The sequence below is a fragment of the Budorcas taxicolor genome, chromosome 11 (assembly GCF_023091745.1).
Source record: "Budorcas taxicolor isolate Tak-1 chromosome 11, Takin1.1, whole genome shotgun sequence".
NCBI classification, from domain to species: Eukaryota; Metazoa; Chordata; class Mammalia; order Artiodactyla; family Bovidae; genus Budorcas; species Budorcas taxicolor.
The window spans coordinates 43,632,592-43,653,650 of NC_068920.1; the positions used below are offsets into that span (position 1 = coordinate 43,632,592).

Here is a 21,059-nt window from a genome sequence, read left to right on the forward strand (position 1 = left end):
CTCCAGGTCTCTCTTTAACTGCCTGTGTTCTCTATAGATTGCCCCAAATTTCACCACCATCCAGAGCCTGTTTCCCAGCAACCGAAGCTCAGAATGTTTCTCCTCTGGATACTGTTCCAGCACTGGTTTCCTCCTGTTAATTAGGCTCTTTGTAATTAGGCTTAATCATCTTATTAGGGACCCCTGCTGATAATAGTCCACTAGCCAGGAATCCCCAGGGAGAATGAATGAGTGTGGGGTGGGGAGGGGGAGGGTGTCAGCCCACTGACCCTAGGGACGTGCTGAGTGGACAGCAATGATCTCAGAGAGGGTGGCCAAGCGAGAAGTGGGGGTAGCTCCCTGCTTCGGTTTTTGCATTTTTATCTTGGACTTTGTCCAAGAAACAGAATCCCAGAAGAGCTGGCTTAAAACAAAACAAAACAAAAAAAACACCTTGTCCTAGAATGGGGAAAACGCTCCTGCCAGACAGTCTCCAGGAGGACAGATGCTGAACCTTACCTCGATGGATTACAGGAGGATTTCGAGGCAGGGAGAGGAAGACTGTGCAAGTGCCAAGCGGCCTGGAGTAAGACTGTGAGTGTACACACGCAACACGGAACACCAGCAGGGACTAGTGGGCTTCACGAGTGCCACTGACATGGACATCAGCACGAACAGCATGTTTTCCACGGCGGCAAGCTTATTTGGAATCTTCTGTCCAAGTGGCCAGATCTGAGACATTCACTGTGCCCCTTCTTAGGACCAAATGCTGTTAGGCACTGCATGACTGTCACAATCCCCAAATCACAAGAGAGGAAACTGAGGCTCAGAGAAGTAAATTTGCAGAAGGAGTTAAGTGGCAGAACCAGGTTCGCGGCAAACCGTCTCCTGATTAAAGTTGCCCCTTTTTAATCACAGCACAGTGACCTCATTCTTTGGGGTGAGCACATTCAGATGTTATGTCTATATACCAGGTTTTGGCCTGAGAATGCCACCCAAGAGACCTGGAGTAGATTCTTGGCCCCATGAGTGATCTGTGATCAGGGTGCAGTAAAGAGCTTGCTACTGTGAGTGTGAGAACGGATGGGCTTGTCTGGCCCCGCCTCTCTCAGTTCATGGACACCCCTGTCGGACAGACACGGACACACAGCACAGTCCTGTGTGCTAAACCATGAACCCTAGGACTAATTAGAGGAACCGTCTCTCAGCGTCTGAGCACATGCTCCCTGCCCTGGCCATCAGGGTTCGGGCCAGCACAGAGAGGAAAGCTAGAGGCTTTTCCACTTCAATCAGAGACTGGTGGTGTGGAGTGAACACCCCGGGATCAGGAAGACTGGAGGCCCCACCACAGAGCAGCAGCCCTAAAAGCCAGCGGAGAAGGGCTTCCTTGCTGGCTCAGTGGTGACGATGCAGGAGGCGCGAGTTCAATCCCGGGTCCGGGAAGATTCCACACGGTGAGGAGTAACATGCACCTCAACTACTGAGCCTGTGCTCTAGAGCCTGCAAGCCACAAGTACTGAAGCCTGCTAGCCCTAGAGGCCGTACTCCGCAACGAGAAGCCCATGCACCGCAACTAGAGAGTAGCCCCTGCTCACTGCAACTAGAGAAATTATTTAAAAAAAAAAAAAAAAAAAAAAAAACTCAAACCACCAGAGAGTTGATGGGGAGCAGGCCTCCTTCCCCTATGAGGCTTGAGGGTCCCCCATAACAGATGGTCCAAGAAGTAACTTCTCTTTGTGGGGTTACAACTGGCAGGCCACCTGGGGACATGAAGGGACATCTCACAGGTATACAGACCTGGGGACTTCACACTGTGGTTTGGGCAGTAATCCAGTGGTGAGCTTGGTATGGGGTGGAAGAAAGTATACCCAGTGTGAGACTGGGTGCTGACCCGAGAAGGCCGCATGGCCCTTGAGTGTCTCATGAGGGTTTAAAGCTGCACTTGACTGGGGAAACATAGGGTCCAGCTGAAGATGGAAAGTATTCTTACTCATCTCATCGGGAGGGGTTTCATCAGCATAATGTCCCCTAACCGACATCCCTGGTGGCCCAGTTGTTAAGGATCCGCCTGCCAATACAGGAGACGTGGGTTTGACCCCTGGTCTGGGAAGATTCCACTTGCCTTTCGGGCAGCTAAGCCTGTGCACAACTACTGAGCCTGCAAGCCCTAGAGCCCGCATTCCACAACAAGAGAAGCTACTATAATGAGAAGCCTATACACTGAAACTAGAGAAAGTCTATGCGCAGCAACAGACTCAGCACAGCAAAAAAAAAAAAAAAAAAGTGTTCCCTAACTTCCTAACTGAGATGCAACCTGGAGCTGCACAGACTGGACCTGCATCAGGGCAGAACAAAACTCTCCTTATACGTCTGTCAGGGGACTCGATTGGTGTGACATGTCCCTGTTGTGTTCCACGTATACCATCGCCTCTCTGACCTCTCTTTACTGTTTTGATGGATACCTAAAAAGAACCATGACTCCTCTGTGGTTGTTCAATTGTTGGGCCATTCTTTCTGTTTCACTCTTTCTGTCTCTGCCTCTGGACAGCGGGAGCAGATGAGAGCCAGGACCCCAAGTTCTTGAATGTTGGAAGAATTTTGAGGAATGGTGATGAAAATACTCCAGAGCCTGAAATCCCACCAACCTCCTCTGCTCACATCCACTCTAGCAGAATTTCACCAAAGCCCTGGCCCTACTTCTCCTCCCTGTCACGATGGTTTGCACGACCAGAGATGTCCTGGTCTCTAGAACCAGTGGAAGATGCTTTCTTCTGCTGAGGATTAATTAGAAAGCTGCTTTTCCTTTAGAGAAATTTGCAAACCTTCAAAGGAGTCAGATGGTGATTTTTAGAGACCTGGACCAGCCCCGATGTGGAGAGTGTATTCTCTACTGGAGCCAGAGCTCTTGGCTTAAGGAGCCCTCAGGGAGTCCCACGGAGAAGGTGTTTATTTCAGAAACCTGAGCTGACATCACCGAGTCACATATTTTCTCAAGGATCCTAGGATCTTCACCTCCTGCTTGCCTGCCAGGCATGGTTTCACCTAATCAACTGATTCAGGCCGAATCTTTTGAGGGAAGAAGCAGTTCAGGTTTTCTATACTTCAGCCCCTCAGTGAACCATTGCAAAATGGAAATCTTGGGCTTGTCCTACTTGGAAGGAAAAATACTATGGTTTGGAGATTACAGCTTTGAAAAGTAGAAACCTGTCGAAGGCCCAGACATATACCATCCAAAGAATCAGAGATATAGGGAATTCAAAAAATTAGAATGAGGCTGAGTTTTCTGCTAACCAGCCACAGAAATTGAGCCTTCTCTGCAGCCCACAGAAATAGGACTTCCCTTAGAAATAGACCAGGACCATTCTCTTGATTGTCTGCATATCCTACTTTGACATGAATGGCAAGCTCATCCATGAAGCAGATACACACCAGCCTGACACATCTGGGCCTCTTCCTCATTGGTTTGCAGGTTTATCAGGAACCGGTCCCTCTTACCTCCCAGCCTCATCTGCCTTCCTTCTGCTGGAACCCTGTAGCTGAGCCATACCAGATTACTGCTTATTCCTTGAACACCTCCATTTCCTCATCTGTAAAATGGGTAGGAGTAATATCAATCTTACAGGGTTGTCTGTAGAAGCAAGTGACTAGTATCTTCAAGGGTCTTAGAACCTGGCATATAGTAAGCACTTATAAGTATTAGCTTTTCTCCCCCCTAGTGTCTTGCATATGTGTGCTCAGTTGCTCAGCTGTGTCCTATTCTTTGCGACCCCATGGACTGTAGCCCACCAGGCTTCTCTGACCATGGAATTTTCGAGGCAAGAATACTGGAGTGGGTTGACATTTCCTACTCTGGGGGATCCTCTCCACCCAGCGATCTAAATATCTAACAAATATCTGCTGAATAAGTGAATAAAATGTATCCTCTCACTACTTGGCTCTGACTGTGCACTTGCCACTTCCACTCCCCAGAATTCCCATCCATCTCCTTTTTAAATATTTATTTTATTTATTTTTTATTTGGCTGCACCAAGTCTTAGTTGTGGCATGTGGGATCTTTAGCTGTGGTATGTGGAATCTCGTTCCCCGACCAGAGACTGAATCTGGGCTCTCTGCGTGGGGAGCGCAGAGCCTTAGCCACTGGGCCACCAGGGAAGTCCTTCCATCTCATTCTTGCCCGACTTGCTTCTGTGTCTTTTAAAACCCTACTCAGGTGTTTCCTCTTCCTGGAAGCCTTCCCAGCTTCTCGGAATCTGGTGTTCCTCCTTTGTGCCCCACTGGCACTCAACCCCTGCCCTCATCCTTGCAGTCATCCCCTGGAATGCACTGGCTCCTGATTTTCTCCCCACTAGACTGCTGAGTCCAGCACGCACAAGAAGCACTGCCTACATGAATACTTGCCCTCCCTAATTATATTAAAACTGTAGCTAAAATCTGCTGAGTGCTCATGATTTTCCAGTTACTAAGAGATAGTTTTAGGGAGTTATCTTCTTTAACCTTCACAAAAGTCCTCTAAGAGGTGGAGACACTCAGAATTCATAGGTAAAGAAATCAAGTCTTAGGTTCAGTAACTTGCCAAGCCAAGGCCACAGCTAAGCTTTGAACCCAGGTAGCAGAGTTGTTAACCATTACACTGCACTGGCTTTTTGTTCAGAAAGAAGAAGTGTAGTGGGTATTTACATGTCACACACTGAACAGTTGTGGTTTGTAACTTCACTAAGTGAACCAGCATCTACAAGTGGGAAGAACTGGGCTGTTTTTTTATGCAGTTTGTGTTTTGTTGTAGGTTCAGACAAGTGGACCTCCCTAGAAAGAAAACTGTTTAATAAAGCACTAGCCACTTACAGCAAAGACTTTATTTTTGTACAGAAGATGGTAAGCATGCTTTTTCCTACTGCTGTCTTGAAACCAAATTTGGGAAGTTGTGCACCTAAAGATACATATAGAATTATTTTATTGCTGGTTTAAGACTGTCACCAAAACAATGTCTTTCATCTTTTGTTGGTAAAGGATGGTATTTGTTATGGATGGCGGGGCCCTGGTGTTTAGGAGGTGGGGGAAGGAGGGCATAGATTATTTGGATGTGGCAGTGGTGTGGAGGGGTATTTTTATGTCAATAAAGATGTGTGATTTATACATTCTATCAGAATAAAATAAGCTTGGGGCTGCTGGTTCACAATTTATATAATTTATTTCATGTGTGTTTGACAGATCTGTCATGTTTCTGACAGAACATGGTGGGAGGAGGGGGGATCCAGAGAAGGGAGAATATGAGCCCTGCCCCTAGCCAGTAGCAGAGTTTCTGCTGTGGGGCCCCTGATCATAAGGACAGTAATAATAGCAATAAAATGTTACATATACAGCATCTCACACCAAAAGAGAGTTCTGTCACCAAGATGAAATAGCATTTTGTCCAGTACACAATAAATGTAATAGGCCTTAATTGGCCGAGAGGTGGTTTAGGCTAAAAGTTACAATGATTCAGAGTGTTTTAGCAAACCTATGAATGATGGAACCATACTTGAGTTATTAAGGTCATGAAAATGCTCAGGTCCAAGGAGAACAGGGTCTCAGACAACAACCACCGCTGGCCCTGGGCTGGGCCTCAGTGTTGTCCCGGGTTCCTGTCTCCTGTCCTTAACCCTGGGCCTTGAGTGAATGAGAATCGGAAATAGGTGGAGTTTTTCTCCGACTTGCCTGCATCTGCAGACCTGAATTCGCACCCACCTTACTCTGTCTTGGAGGCCACCGCACTCTTTGCTGCCCTGTGTTCCAGCAGCTCCCGTCTGTCCTGAGTCACCCCCTCCTGTCCTAGGCTTTATTATTTCTTAAAGGTCCCACACCTTGTTGACTGATGACAGATTCACATGACGTGCTCGCCAGTTAATTCAGGATTTTAAACCAGGATTCTCTGGGACACTGTCTTCCCTCCCTGGGCAACTCTAATGTAGAAATTCACTGTATCAGGTGTGTGTAAAGGGGGTAACTTTGAGGAGACCAGATGTCTGGAAGGTGCCATTTTCACTCTCACTGTGTGGGTGGCCTTCTTTCCGGACCCAATGGGACAGCCAGCCTGCCTCCAGAAAACTCACATTATTGAACCCCACTTTGAGCTTAGAGAACTGTGAACTAAACAAAGGAATTTTTTTCTCTTTAAAACACATTTACCTTTGCCCCTTTAGGGGAGAACAGGACAAGGCTTGTTTTCTGCAAACACTAAGCTCTTGTCATCATAACTTTTGCCTTATATTCCTGTTTGATTACGAACGAACACTTTTCATAAATAGATTTTGAAGGTCAGCAACTCGGAGAGCCAAACTCATTCAAGCATTTGAAAAAGCATGCTGCTTTGTGGGTTTAAAAAGGGAGGGAGCTCGCTATGGATGGTTGTGAAAAAATTCTCCAAGCCCTCTTGTGAAAAAGTCAAGATGCGGAACAGTACATATAGTGTACGTACTACCTTGTGTGAGGCAAAATGGTGGGGAGGAATATATTTTTGTGTTGTTGGTATACAAGTAGAAAAATTCTGGAACATCTCCCAAGATATGAACAAGGGAGGCTAGCTGAGTTGCAAGGGTGGGGAGGGAACGGATGAATGGATGGCTGGAGAACAGGGCTGGGGAGGAGATTTTCCACCATGTACATGTTTTTATTTAACTGCGTAAACTTCCTACCTATTACAAACTTAAAATTGCATGAAAACTGGTTGCCTTGCACCCTGCCCACCGCTGGAGCTAATCTTAAGATGGTTTTCCCGGCAGGTGAAGTCCAAGACGGTGGCTCAGTGTGTGGAGTACTATTACACGTGGAAAAAAATCATGAGGTTGGGGAGGAAACACCGGACACGGCTCTCAGAAATCATCGACGACTGTGTGGTGAGTGAAGGCGCCCGAGTGCTGTTTCCACGGGCCCCACCCCCACCCCACGCCCAGGTTCATAAGTGGCTAGTGTTTGGCTTGGCTTTACTGCCAGGCAGCTGTGGTGAGTAGGTGATGGGCCAGTTCCCAGTCAGGATTCAGGCCTTGACTTCCTGGGATAACTAGGCAAGGGAAGGGCAGCTTCCAGTTTGACCTGCAGCCCAGTAATCGGTTAAGGAGGTGAGGGCTGGCTTGCGTTCTGGCAGGTAGGTGCCAGGGGAGTTAAACTGTAGTGGTCCCAGCCTTGATGTGTGTGGTTTTTAAGAGGCACTCTGGTGTCCTGGGATAGGCCTTCCCGATCTCTCCACAATAGTTCTCCTCACCAGAGAACTAACATGCCTTAGAACAGGGGTCCCCAACCTCTGGAATCTTAATGCCTGGTGATCTGAGGTGGAGCTGATGTAATAATAATAGAAATAAAGTGCACAATAAATGTAATGTGCTTAAATCATCCCCAAACCATCCCCTCTTACCCCACCCCTAGTCTGTGGGAAAACTCTTCCACAAAACCGATCCCTGGTGCCAAAAAGGTTGGGGAGCCCTGCCTTAGGAAGACGAAGGTTCTGGGATTTTACACAGCTTCTATGAAGCATGCGCAAGAAGCAGCTTTGACCTCTAGATGGCGCCAGGAACCCTCCATCATTGGCGAGCTGGTTAGCAGTGTGTGGATTATTCTGGTCCTCACATCACCATTTATCCTTAATATCGATTTCCTTCATTAGCAGACAAATCCAAAGTTGTCTGCAGATGAAGATGAAGAACCTGCTAAAGGCGTCACAAGAACGAAATCTTCTCCAAACCCCTTATTTGTGGCTTTGGAAATGGCTACTGCTTTCGTCCTTGTGGTTAACTCTCTTCTCTGCATCCATAGCCAAGGAAAATCTTGCATGTTGTGGAAAACACGTACGTGTATGTAGAAATTACGTCTTACAACAGATTACTAAAATCCAGTCTGCAGCCTTTAAGGAAATGGTTTCAAATTCATAAATATCATGAAATTTACAATTACACTTTCGTTCCCAATTGTATCCATGCATAAGTGTTCCTAGCACATATGCAGGTTGATTTCTATCACAGACACTTACACGTAGCACTTCATACGTTCCAGGCATTGTACTAGGAGGGACTTGATGCATGATGACTCATTTACTCCTCGTACCGATTCTATGAGGTAGGAAACAGAGGCACAGAGCCTAGATAACTTAGCCATGGTCAAAGGCTGGTGAGTGTGTTGTCTGGGACTGACTCCCCTGTGTAACACTCAGGAGCAAGCAAATGCTAATCCTCTTACAGAAGGGTAAAAACATCCATGCATGTATGTGGCCTCAGCTGTGTCCAGCTCTTTGCGACCCCCTGGACTGTAGCCTGCCAGGCTCCTCTGTCCATGGACTCCTCCAGACAAGAATACTAGAGTGAGTTGCCGTTTCCTACTCTAGGGGTTCTTCCCAATCCAGGGATCAAGCTCATATCTCTTGCATCTCCTGCACTGGCAGGCAGATTCTTTACCATTGAGCCTTCTAGGAAGTAAAACCACCTGGAGTCATTAGGGTTTCCAAGCCTGAGTTCCTAACTAAGAATTTGATCCCAGCTACAAAATATAAACACATATATACAGTTATATGTGGACTCAAATATATAAAAAAAAATAGACATCTGTAGAATAGAATGGTATTGCCATTCATTTGATGAGAGATGGCAGTATTCTTGTGATCAGGACTGTTGTTGGACTGGCTTAAGTAGTGATGCCTTATATCTGAATAGCCTTTTTCTCATCTGTGGCTAATATTGAAAAAAGCAGCGTGATCTCTTCTGGTTCAATCCGCTAAAAGAAATTGAGTCCTCGCTGTGTCTGTAGTGCTGTGGGTGAGCCAGAGCTGCTGACTGGCCTTGGCCCCTGCCCCAGAACATATGTTACCATTTGGAAGACGTGGCATACCCGAAGAGAAAGCTTACCGTGAACTTCAAGTCTTTTAAAACACTGTGAGGTGAGAACCAGAAAATATTAGATACGACCTTCAGGAATTCTCTCTTATCCAGCTCTTCCAGTCCTCAGGCAGAAGGTTGAGGCCCAGCAAGGGCAAGGGGCTTGCCCACGGTCACACAGAGCATTGCTTTCCGAGGGGGTAGACAGTAAATGAGGAAGCACCAAGACGCCCGGCCTGGGAGACCTAAGACCTGGCCCCTAAGTTTACCGACCTGTAAAATAGGGCTGATGGTTTAGATAATCTGGACGGTCCCTTCCAATTCTGGAATGTTCAGAGTCATGTTTTGGAGGAGAGAAAAATCAGAGAATATGGTTTCCTAAGGCAGACCTTTGGCTTGGGTATTACCAAGTGCTCAGGACTGTGCCTGGCATAATATCAGCACTCAGTAAATGTTTGTTGAGTGAATGAGTGAAAATTTTTCCCAGCTAGGAGTCACTCTGGGTCATGGGAGCAATCCCTCTATGAGCTCCCCGGGAGGAGATGGGTGAACCAGGGGGTTCTGAGCAGAGGAGGGCTACTGAAGACGGTGTCACTACTGGAGACAGAGGCGCCATCCGGGGCCAGCAGGCCTTCACAGGTGGGTGGAAAGGCCCGAGCCAGCGTGTAGCCTCAGACCCAGGAGGAAAGGTTAAGATGGCACTCGAGGCACCCCACCTTCTTGGGATTATTTGCCAGGGGCTGGTATTAAGCTGGGTCAGGTGTGCCACACCTGTGGCCTGTGAGCTTAGAACAAAAAGCCACGTGCACAAGGTGACTCAGCGCCTGTTCGTTTCAGCTGTGCTGGCTCTTTGTTGCTGCATTCAGGCTTTCTCTAGTTGTGGCAAGTGGGGCCTTCTCTCTAGTTGTGATGCCCAGGCTTCTCATTGCAGGGGCTTCTCGTGTTGCAGAACATGGTTCCTAGAGCGTGTGGGCTCAGTAATTATGGCACACGGGCTTAGTTGCTCTGCAGCCTGTGGAATCGTCCCAGATCAGGGCTCAAACCCATGTCCCCTGCATTGGCAGGCAGATTCTTAGCCACTGGACCACCAGGGAAGTCCCACAGTCCACCTTCTGAGGATAGGTTGCCAAGTGGAGATAAAAACTAGGACCAGGCAAGGACAGAGAGGGTGTAGGAAGCACCATCCTAGGAGGGGGTCCTGCTCTCGGTCCTCAGGGCCTACCTGGGTAGCTCTCCTGACCATGTGTGTTCAGTAATTCATTAAAGGGACAGGTGACTGTATTCCCCCTGGAAGGAGCAGAGGCCGAAGCTCAGGGACTTTCCCAGGGAGAAGGGTGATGAAGGAGGATGGGGAGTGACTGCTCTTGAGGGGCCAGGAGGTCAGCATGGCATATCACTCACCTCACAGGTGACTTGACTTCTGGCCTGAGACCATCACACACCTTCCTCTCCCACCCTTTTGGGCAGAAGAGGGGGCCAAGATGTGCTCTGCTGAGAAGGTGGGAGGGAAGTGCTGACCACACTGTCCTGTCTCCTGCCCAGGCTCCTGCCCCAACTCAGGGTGAATCCGTGGGTCTGACTAGGAGCAAAATTCAGCTCAATTCAAGAAACCAGCTGAGAAATGTAACTTTTTGTTTGAACTCTTTGTTTTTGTTTGAACTCTTTGTTTGAACTGAAAATCTAAGCCATGCCCAGATGGACAGATGTGTGTCTGTGGACATGTGCAGGCAGGCAAGGAGCAGAGGCTGAGATTTTACAATCAGATGGTACAGGATTTAAATCTCAATTCAGCTTCTTTACCAGCTGTGTGCTCTTGGGAAAATCAGTTCTCTGGCAAATTTCTTATTTGTTTAAAAAATAAAAACTTGTAGGGGATTCCCTGGTGGTCCAGTGGTTAAGATTCCATGCTTTCACTGCCAAAATGCTGAGGGCCCAGGTTCAGTCCCTGGTCAGAGAACTAAGATCCTGCAAGCTGCATGTCATTGCCCGCCACCACCCCCCAAAATAAAAAACAAAGGGAAAAAATAAAATAATAAGAAAAAAAAATATGCAGAGATTTTGTGAGAACTAGCTGTGTGTGTGTGTCTGTGTGTGTGTGTGTATGTGTGTGTGTGTAGTCCCTGATCCAAAGCAAGCCTTCAGTGTGTTGTCATCACCAACCTCTTTCATTGGTGACTGTAACACTCAAATTTGTGTCATTGAAATTTGGATTGTTGAGCATCTGTGTTTTAACTTGTAAATTTCTCATAATACCAATGCCATTTGCAGGCCTGAGAAATAAAAATCTCCTCCTCAACAAATTCTTACTTGGACTCTCAAAGTTTTGAGCCCCTTGTATAATATATAACCATCTGTCTGCCCTGTATTTGCCTACCTTTCTACCAGGTTTGGAATATTACCAAATGTTTCCTTTTCACAATACATCAGGAAATGGCCAACTTGTTGATACAGAGTCCTACATGTTAGGGTTTCATCCCGTCTTTGCATCTATTAGTCACCTTGGTGAGCCCTTTGGCTTGATGATAAATCATTTTGTGAACATGCATAGATTGCCATTTGAATTAAAACCTGTCTGCATTCCTGAGACATATATAATCACAGGACAGTATAATTTAGTCTGTTATTTAATGGCTCTATGGAACTTTTTTTCTAAGCGCTTTTAAGCCCAAACAATGGCATGGTGAGAAAATTGTAATTATAACAACTGCCATGAAATAAATGCCATTGTCATTGAAAGTTACTGTGTAATTTACTTTAAATGGTGAGCTGTAGGCCCTGGTCTGCTTAATAACCTGATACTTGACACCACAAAGTTCCAGTTCTGTAAACGAATGGAGTGAACCCATGGGGTTTGACATAACATGGTTTTACCTGAAATTCTTGAGATTCGAAGGTGGTGGATTCATATGAGACTAAGGCCATTTAAGTGAAATCAACCTGTCTGTTCTAAACTAGTAAGAGACTGTAAGTTTATACCACAAATCACTCTGTAAAATAAATTAAGCCTATATCTGAATTCACTGAAGTCTTTCAGCAAATGTAATCATTACTGAGTAATCCTAATTGCTAAGTCGCTTCAGTCGTGTCCGATTCTGTGCAACCCCATAGACAGCAGCCCACCAGGCTCCTCTGTCCCTGGGATTCTCCAGGCAAGAATACTGGAGTGGGTTGCCATTTCCTTCCTCAATGCATGAAAGTGAAAAGTGAAAGGCAAGTCGCTCAGTCATGTCCGACTCTTAGCAACCCCATGGACTGCAGCCCACCAGGCTCCTCCATCCATGGGATTTTCCAGGCAAGAGTATAGAGTGGGGTGCCATTGCCTTCTGGGATACCTTCTTAAGTATACCCTATTAATACATGGTCTCAAATAGGCATATATACCATACTGTGAGTCAGTGAGTATTAGTTGCTCAGTCATGTCCAACTTTTTGCAACCCCATGGACTGTAGCCTGCCAGGCTCCTCTGTGCATGGAGTTCTCCAGGCAAGAATATTGGTGTAGGTAGCCATTCTCTTCAGGGGATCTTCCTGACTCAGGGATTGAACCCGGGTCTCTCACACCATAAGCAGGTTCTTTACCATCTGAGCCACCAGGGAAGCCCCATACACAATGTTAAATAAGGCTAAAATGGAAGGAGTGAGGAGCGTGCTAAATGCCCACATTACTGGGATTGTCTTTGACTCTCATCTCCAATCCAGACTGGAAAAAGAAAGCTGGTGGTGTCTGGATCCCAGGGGTCTGGCTTCCGGGTTCTAAGACTCATAGGCTCAACCAGCATTGCATCACTGGCCAGAGTGAACCAAACTGGAGCCCACTTGCTTCAAGCAGTGGGTGTGCAGAGAGCCCAGTAGAAACCAGTGACCCATCAGGGTGGGAGGCAGCTGGCCAACCCCTCTTTGTTTCCTCATTTGTTAAGCAGTCTATCCAGTGACATAGCAAGTGTGAAAGCGCTTCACACACCATGAAGTGCTGTGAAACAGAAGCTGAAGTGAGGTTGCTGGAACACAGAGTTTGCATCCTTGGTCCTCAGTCCTTCTAGGCCCTAGGAGCAAGCCCTCCTCAGCCAGCCTCCTCATGCAGATGGAGATTGCAAAATAGGGCACTCAGTTCAATAAAAGAGCCGCCCAGGTTCCTGCCCTCCCTCCCAGGCCCCCAGTGCCTCCTCCAGGCTGCTCCTTTAACTGTCTTGTTGACTTCAAGGATGGTCAGGATCTTCTGCATAATTCATCTTGTTGCTGTTCTGAAGTAGACGGAGGGGATACGGTTGCAGAGAAGATAATTATTCACAGAAATATTTTTCTTGTTCTTTTTCATAGAGTGCCTCTGAAAGGCATTTCTTCAAGAGCCTATGACCAGAAACAAACAAAAAAACATGAGAAGTAAAAGGAAATATCCAATCCCCTTCCATTTCTGCCCCTTTTCAGAGCCATTGTGGTTCACTCTTTGATCCTATATTCTGACAAGAACAGAGCAGGAGCGCATCAGAATGTCATGGGTCATGTGCCTGCCAAAGGTCAAATAAATATCTCGGGTGTCTTGCAAGGAAGTGTGATAGAAAACCTTTGAAAACAAATCATGGGAGGAGGGGACATATGTATACCTATGGCCGATTCATGCTGATGTATGGTGGAAACCAACACAATAGTGAAAAGCATTTATCCTTCAATTAAAAATAATTAAACAAACAAACATGGGGACTTCCCTGGTGATCCAGTGGCTAAGACTTCACGTTCCCAATGCAGGGGGCCCAGGTTTGATCCATGGTCAGGGATCAAGCCTGCAACTAGAGAGCCCTCAAGCCACAACGAAGACCCGGTGCAGCCAAAATAAGTAGTAAGCTTAAAAAAAATAATGATAGGGCTTTGGTCTCTGCCCAGCGGAGTTCCACGGTGTCATTTCTGCTTGAAAACCCTTCTCACTCCCCTGGAAGGCAGAGCAGCTGCAAGTGGGGCAGCCGGCCTGGGTTTTGGTCGATGTCATGTTCTGCTGGTCTCCAATAAGGGGGAGAAACTCTACATAGAAAAATCTCTCCTGTCTGCCGTAGCACATTTTTCTTTATAAGTGATGAGGGGACCCAGAGTGGTCCTCGGGAACTTGGTTGCTCTCAGAATTCCAGGTGTCCAGTGACCAACCTTGTCCCTCCTGAGAAGTCTCTGCCAGCCACTCCCTCGTGCACAAAGATGCCGACACAGCCCCAGCGTCCAGGCCCTCTCTCCTTCGCTGGCCCCTGGGTTCTGTTCATTACTAAAAATGTCATTGGGGGGGGTTCCCCCTTTCTCTTGTATTCCCCTAACACCAGACGAGTGAAGAAGATGAAGAGGTAGAGGAGGAGGAGGATCCGGAAGAAGACAGGAAATCCACAAGAGAAGAGGAGAGTGAATTGCCCAAGTCCCCGGAGCCGCCGCAGGGCCCGGTCCTGGCTGCCGCAGAGGGGCCGCCCCTGCAGGCCCTGGGCCAGCCCTCGGGCTCCTTCATCTGTGAAATGCCCAACTGCGGGGCGGTAAGTGTCTCCACGTCCTCCGAGGCTCTGGGACTGGTGAGAGCCGTGCGTACAGCCGGCTTAAAGAGATGATGCCTTTTACAAAGGAGGGTGCTCTTCCAGCAGTGAAAGCTGGGCAGAGAGAATCCACTTGACCATGCTTTTCTTTCTTTCATCCATTTACTTGTTTGGCCCACAGATATTTCTGGAGTCAAGCAGAGTCAAACACTGTGCCACATGCTCAGAGGACGCAAGTCCTTTCCTGGCCTCAGGAAGCAGGTGATTTAGGCTCTGCAGAGGCCTTGGCCTCCAGAACTCACACTTCCTGTTTCGTGGTGCCTCCCCACTGCTCTGAGCTGTCCTGGAAACACGCATTGGAATGCTGTGGGAGAGCCCCCAGAGAAGGAGTCTCCTTTTATGGCATAATTACAAAGATTTGGCTGAAGTTTATCTTTGTACTCTTTGAGGGAAGCAAAAAAAAAAAAAGATTTACTAAGCAAATTAATCATGTAAACAGGCTGAAAGCGTGTCTGTTTAATTACTTAACCTAGTACTTTTTATTAATAAGTACATTAGAAGCATCATCTTGCTAAAATAAAAGCAATTCACCATTTGATCATTCGTAGTGCTAAAGCCTTACAGAATCTGTACTGGCTGATATAAGACTCACTGTGTGTTTTGAAGAATATATTTTTTAAATTGTGAACTTTGGACTGTCAGTCATCCACTGGTCTCCTGTGAAGTGAAAGTCACTCAGTTGTGACCGACTTGTGCGACCCCATGGGCTGTAGCTCTGTCCATGGAATTTTCCAGGCAAGAATACTGAAGTGGGTTGCCATTTCCTTCTCCAGGCCAGTGGTCTCCTACTCATCTGAGTTGCTGAGCTTTTCCCAAATCAGGTTTCTTAAAGCTGTACACAACTGTACAGGCAAGTTCTAGAGGTATTATGCAAAAAAAAAATTAGAATATATGATTCGTTTCATATGAAGCCGTTTCCCCCAAGTTAGTGCTTATCTCTGCTTGTGTGTTACATAGTATAACACTCTTCCAGAGTGTATTGAATGCTGTTTATTGAGTCTGTCACTTAGATGAAGACAGCAGCAGTCTTTCAAATATTTTAGACTCTAAAGCTGAAATTTACTTGATTCACATCTAAGAAAAAATTAAGAAGTAAAAAAAAAAAGATATGTACATCTTGCATTGCCTTTGAAGAGAACATAAATTGCTAGCTTGTTTCTCTTTGATGTTTAAAGACCTAGATGCTTCACTCCATCATTACCGTACTGTATAGAACACTTCCATTCAAAAAGTGACTTTAAATGACGGTCTTTTTGGTGAATTTGTTTAGAAATTGGTTGCTTTCTCAGTTCACAGTTTGGGTCTACAGTAAATTCTTCCCTGTGAGGGGAATCATCTTTTACTTTACCCAATCAAAAATGCTCAGTGGGATGAATGTTTTTTCGTCACTTCAAAAAAACAACGGGGGGAAAAGAAGTGTGTTGGTTTTATTTGTTGCCTAACCGTGGAAGTTTTGGTTGCTAAATCAACTAAAGATTTTTTTCCCTGCAAGACTATAAACAAAACTCATGAACTTAACACAGCAACTGTCTGTGGCTGGGTGGTTCAGTGAGTACTCACATTAGCTGGTGCATTTAGCGATTTGGAAGTCAGGGCTCTAGGAATTCAGGGGGTGGATCACTTCCCTTTACAGCAGTGAATCTCACTGGGGAATGATCTTGTTCCCCATGAACATTTGGCAGTGTCCAGAGGGAGACATTTTTGTCACACCTGGGGAGGTGCTCCTGACATCTGGTGGGTGGAGGCCAGGGATGCTGCTAAAGACCCCATGATGCAAAGGACAGCCCCACAACAAACAGTCATCCAGCCCAAAATGTCAGCAATACTGAGGTTGGGAAACCATGCTTTACGGCAAGCTTCAAAAGACTGAGTCGTTTCCCTTTTTATCATTCTGCAGTGAAATTTGGGGGTCTGAAATGTGGCTTCAGCACTGGACTACTGACTGGGGCTTAGATATAACGTAGAATAGAGCAGAGTGGCTAATCAGTGTTTTCAGAGCTGTGTCTCTTAGGGTTCTAGGGATTCCTAGGGGAGATAGAACTGAGCAAATAGACCCAGTTCTGGAATGCTGTCTCTTTCAGACAGAGCACCTCTGCTTATAACTTTGAGCTTTTGAATAAGATTTTTTAAGTAAAAAAAAAAAAAGGAAAGAGGAGGGAAAAATAAAGGGAAAAAAGTGGGAGGAAGTTTCTGGCTGAAAAAAAATGTTAGAAAGCTGGTCCAAACCCCTTCATTCTACAGATGGAAAAAATAAGGCGTTCAGAGGGGAGATCGCCCAATGACCTCCGTGTATGTTGGAGGCACTGGCTTGAGCCCCCAGTCTTTGATCGTAACAATGATTTGTTGTTGGCACAGCATTTGTGGTCGTGGTATTTGATCTCTGCTTCTGTGGCATTTGCCCAGAGTTTGCTTATGTAAAATCCCTGTGGCTTGTCATTAGACTCTGTTTCAAGTATCCCATGTTGTACCAATGAGTAACTAATAACCCTAATTTCCTTTTCAGGACTGTAGATGTCATGTCACTCCCTTTCTTCCCCAGGTGTTCAGCTCCCGGCAGGCACTGAATGGCCACGCCCGCATCCACGGTGGCACCAACCAGGTGACCAAAGCTCGGGGCGCTGTTCCCTCTGGGAAGCAGAAGCCTGGCAGTGCCCAGAGCGGGTACTGCTCAGTGAAGAGCTCACCCTCCCACAGCACCACCAGTGGCGAAACAGACCCCACCACCATCTTCCCCTGCAAAGAGTGCGGCAAGTAGGTAGAACTGGGCCAGGGATGGATCTAAGTGTGTGATGAATAAGGCCCCTGTGGGGTCTGGGCCAGGGTGGTCTGAGATGTCTCCAGGTAGAAAAAGAACCCAGACTCTCCAGCTTTTCCTCGTACCATCCTTGGGGTCGGCGTGGTACCTCGTGGCAGATGGACCTTGTCTCTGACTCAGAATGTGGTCACTCTGATGTCCTAAACCCTAATAAGGATGGACATCATCAGAGAGCAGATCTCTAGTGACAGAACTTCACTCTTCCAGAAATGATGGATGGAACTGATTCCCAGCTCTTCCCTTCACACCCAGAGCATATTCACCAGGACTGCTTTCTTTGCATCCCTGCCCAGTGATTTGAGAATGGCTCTAAAACATCTGGTCAGAAACTCTCTGTAGCAGAAATGGCTTTTCTAGCACCGCTGATGACTCCTGCATCCAGGGCGGACATCACTAATCAATTGCTACACTCTTTGCTACTGTATTAAGATAAGACTCCAGTGCTTTTCAGTCCTTTAAATCCTCATGCTTCAAGCAGGCACAACCAGTTGATCACACTTAACACATGAGAGAAAACCTATTTGTCATCTCTGCCCTTTTAAGTATAATTTTAAACAGTGGAAAGGGAGAAACTGACAGTGGGCAGTAATGACAGCCATCCTTTACTGAGCACTTGATTTTGTCACATACTTCGTGTGCCTGAGCTCTTTTAAACCCCACACAAAAACTCCATGTGATGCAGATACTACTTTATCCTTGGGTTACAAATAAGGACTGAACGTTAAGTAAATTGACATGCCCCAAGTCACACCCCCAGAAAGAGCAGAACTGAGATTTGAAGCCATCAGTGTTCAGATACAGAGCCTGGGTGTCTGACCACTGTTCCATCCCGTGGGTTTGCTTTGTTTGCTTATTTATCACTGGTAAGATACACACAGTCCCTTCCCACAGCATCCGGTATAGAATTCCAGTTTATTTCTCAGTGAGTCTGTGCTACGAGGGGTTGTCACAAGTGACTTCCTTTAGGAGCCTTACCGAGTTGCTCTTCCTGTAACCTACAGTGCTGCAAACACTCAGGGTTACCTGGAGAGATGCCCACCAGGCAGCTGCCAAAACTCTACTAAGGGAACATTCTCGGTTGTATGAGAGAGGCCACCCAGGACCTCTGTTTATAATATTCATCCCTCATGGAATATTTCAGGCATTTTGCTTCCATTTATCAGTTACTCAGTGCTTGCCTGGCATTGTTTTAAAGGATGTTTACATGTATTAATTTATTCCTTAGCCCACTTACTTCCTTAGTGAAGTACGTACTCTTAGCCTTAGGTCAGTGGCACCTGCCAAGGTGAGTTGGAACCGGCAGCTCTCTTCCTGCAGAGATGGGGAGACACACTTAGGATCAGCCCCCTCCTTGGGGCTCTAATGTCCTCCAGAGCCAGGACATGATGCCATCTTCATGTCACCAAGAAACAAGGGAGCCCCTGGATTGACCATCAGGCTTATTTACTTGAAACAATGAAACCTCCTTAGTCTGACTTCCATCTACTTGCCCTGGGGTGGAAGAGAGAGGCAGAGAAGAGGGTCACACCAGTGTCTTCTGCAAGGAACCAGCACCCTCTGCTCACTTCCCCCAGACAGGCAACAACTCCCTACTCCACTAGGTGGCAACAAAGCACTAACCAAAACTAAGTATTCCCAGCTCTTTCAGTGACATTCAGTTTTTCTTGTCCTGTTTTTATGTTGCTTGGGATCTTTTTCAAGCATAACTCCAGTTAAGATTTTATGGAAAATAAAAATATTTTCTATGGTTTTCCACACTAAGAATAACATCAGGCAAATGTTTGCAGAGTGCTGCTTTTAGCTGCTGAAATTGTGTTCATCACATTAGACAGTTTTCAGCATCATGTGGTGAGTCATCAACTCTGTTCTAAGACACAGGTCTTACAAATCAGATCTTTTTCTCCTTTATGAGCTCAAGAATGAATATTTATGCTACCCACCCTCCCCTAAAACAGGCAGCCTCACCTCTGGACAAATGGTCTCTGAAAAAGGTCCAGAGAGAAATATTTTAGGCTTTGCAGGCCATTCTGTCTCTGCCACAGCTACTCAGCTCTGCCATTTTAGTGCAGAAGGAGCTATAGACGATACATAAACAGAGAGACATGGCTGCATTCCCAGAAAACTTTATTTACAAAAGCAGGCAGCATATGGGATTTGGCCCACTGACCATAGTTGGCATACCCCTCATCCCAGGATTTCTCAGCCTGGGTCTGACGATTCCTAGTTTGGGGTAGAGGGCCTGCCCTCAATATCGTAGAATGTTTAGTGACATCCCTGGCCTCTGCCCCACTCAAAGCCAGAAGTGCCAGCACCACCCAATTGTGACCATCAGAAATATCTCCAGACGTTACTCCCTGGGAGGCAGACCCACCCTCAGCTGAGAACCACTGTTTCATTCGAAAGTTAACAGGAGCCAACTGTGACATATGATGGCCAAAACAAGAAGGGATCTTGGGTGAAGAGGACTGCTTGGTGCAGAAGTCAAGTACAATGAAGACCGAGGTGGGGCTGTTGGATTTGGCCACACGGTTACTAGCGAGCGATCTCAAGCACTCGGGCTGAGCACAGGGGACGGTGCTCCACTTGGAGAGTGTGGAGGATGGAGGAGCAGTCTGTGTCTGCAGAGACCCCCCTGGAATTTTGACGGGAAGAACAGGGATTGGAGGCCAGAGGCAGAGGAGGGGTTGTTTTATGGTGGGAACCAGCGGGGCTGGGCTGCATGATTTGAGGGTTCTCAGTTGGTTGAGAGGGCTTACCTAGCGATGGAGATAGAAAGAGGGACGAGAAGGAGGGAAAGGGGCGTGGGCCCCAGGCCACAGGCGGACAGGAAAGCTTTGAGAATTCATTCTCCATTGTCACAGGGAGAAAGCCCAGCACACATAAATGTCTTCCTGTCCCCATCTTCTTCCCTTGGAGAGAAGAGAAGTGACAGGTCACTGAGGGAGGAGGTCTTCAGAGCTAAGGAGACCAGAACACTGTCAGCACCACCCCAAAGCAGGCATGACCGCACACCCACTGTTCCCTCTAGGACCCTTGGATTTCCAAGAACTCCGATGCTCTAAATGTCTCATGCTTCTTTTTCCTCATTTTTATAGAGTCTTCTTCAAGATCAAAAGCCGAAATGCACACATGAAAACTCACAGACAGCAGGAGGAACAGCAGAGGCAGAAAGCGCAAAAGGCGGCATTTGCAGCCGAAATGGCAGCCACAATCGAGAGGACTACGGGGCCGGTGGGGCCACAGGGGCTGTTGCCCCTGGACCAGCTAAGTCTGATCAAACCCATCAAGGACGTGGACCTCCTCGACGATGACGTCGTCCAGCAGTTAGGAGGCGTCATGGCAGAGGCCGAGGTCGTGGACACCGGTCTCCTCCTGGATGATCAGGCTTCAGTTTTGCTTCAGGGTGACACAGAACTCTAAAGGCCCCGCGTGTCGCTTTGAGACAGCGAAAACCCACAGCCTCCAGCCTCCAGCCTCTTTCATCAGGAAACTGGGACTGCCTGCTTGTTTTATAATCATTTTAAACTACCTGTTTAAAAAGTGGTCTTTTTTTTTCCAGGTTTAGAAACAAATCGGTTTTTTTCTTTTCCTTTTATTTAAAAACAATTGTTTTTATGGGTGGTTGGGGGGAATAAATAATTGGCACAATTCTACTTTAAGATGTGTTTCATCTGGGCTAGGCTACGTTCCCAAGAACTCATACCTGGCTGGGAATGAACTTGACATTCATGTTCTTTTGCTTTTTAGATGCCAACCATCCTGGTTGCCTTCTATCCCAAAGCTTGCGTGAGTGAGCGAGTGTGTGTGTGTGTGTTTGTGTGTGTATAAAGCAGGCTGCTTTCTTTCTGCTGGGGTCTTGGATCATCCTTCC

At 46.8% G+C, this 21,059-nt stretch overlaps 1 protein-coding gene across 1 annotated transcript in view; it reads left to right on the top strand.

Annotated features, from left to right (window-relative positions):
* The window catches only part of TRERF1 (transcriptional regulating factor 1), a 37,144-nt gene extending 16,536 nt beyond the window's left edge, over positions 1-20,608 (top strand). Inside the window, exons 10-14 of the mRNA XM_052649281.1 lie at positions 4,763-4,851; positions 6,738-6,851; positions 14,116-14,316; positions 16,913-17,124; positions 20,284-20,608. Of these exons, the coding sequence (XP_052505241.1) occupies positions 4,763-4,851; positions 6,738-6,851; positions 14,116-14,316; positions 16,913-17,124; positions 20,284-20,608 (941 nt within the window). The remainder of the gene's footprint in view (positions 1-4,762; positions 4,852-6,737; positions 6,852-14,115; positions 14,317-16,912; positions 17,125-20,283) is intronic.
* The last annotated feature ends 451 nt before the right edge of the window (positions 20,609-21,059 follow it).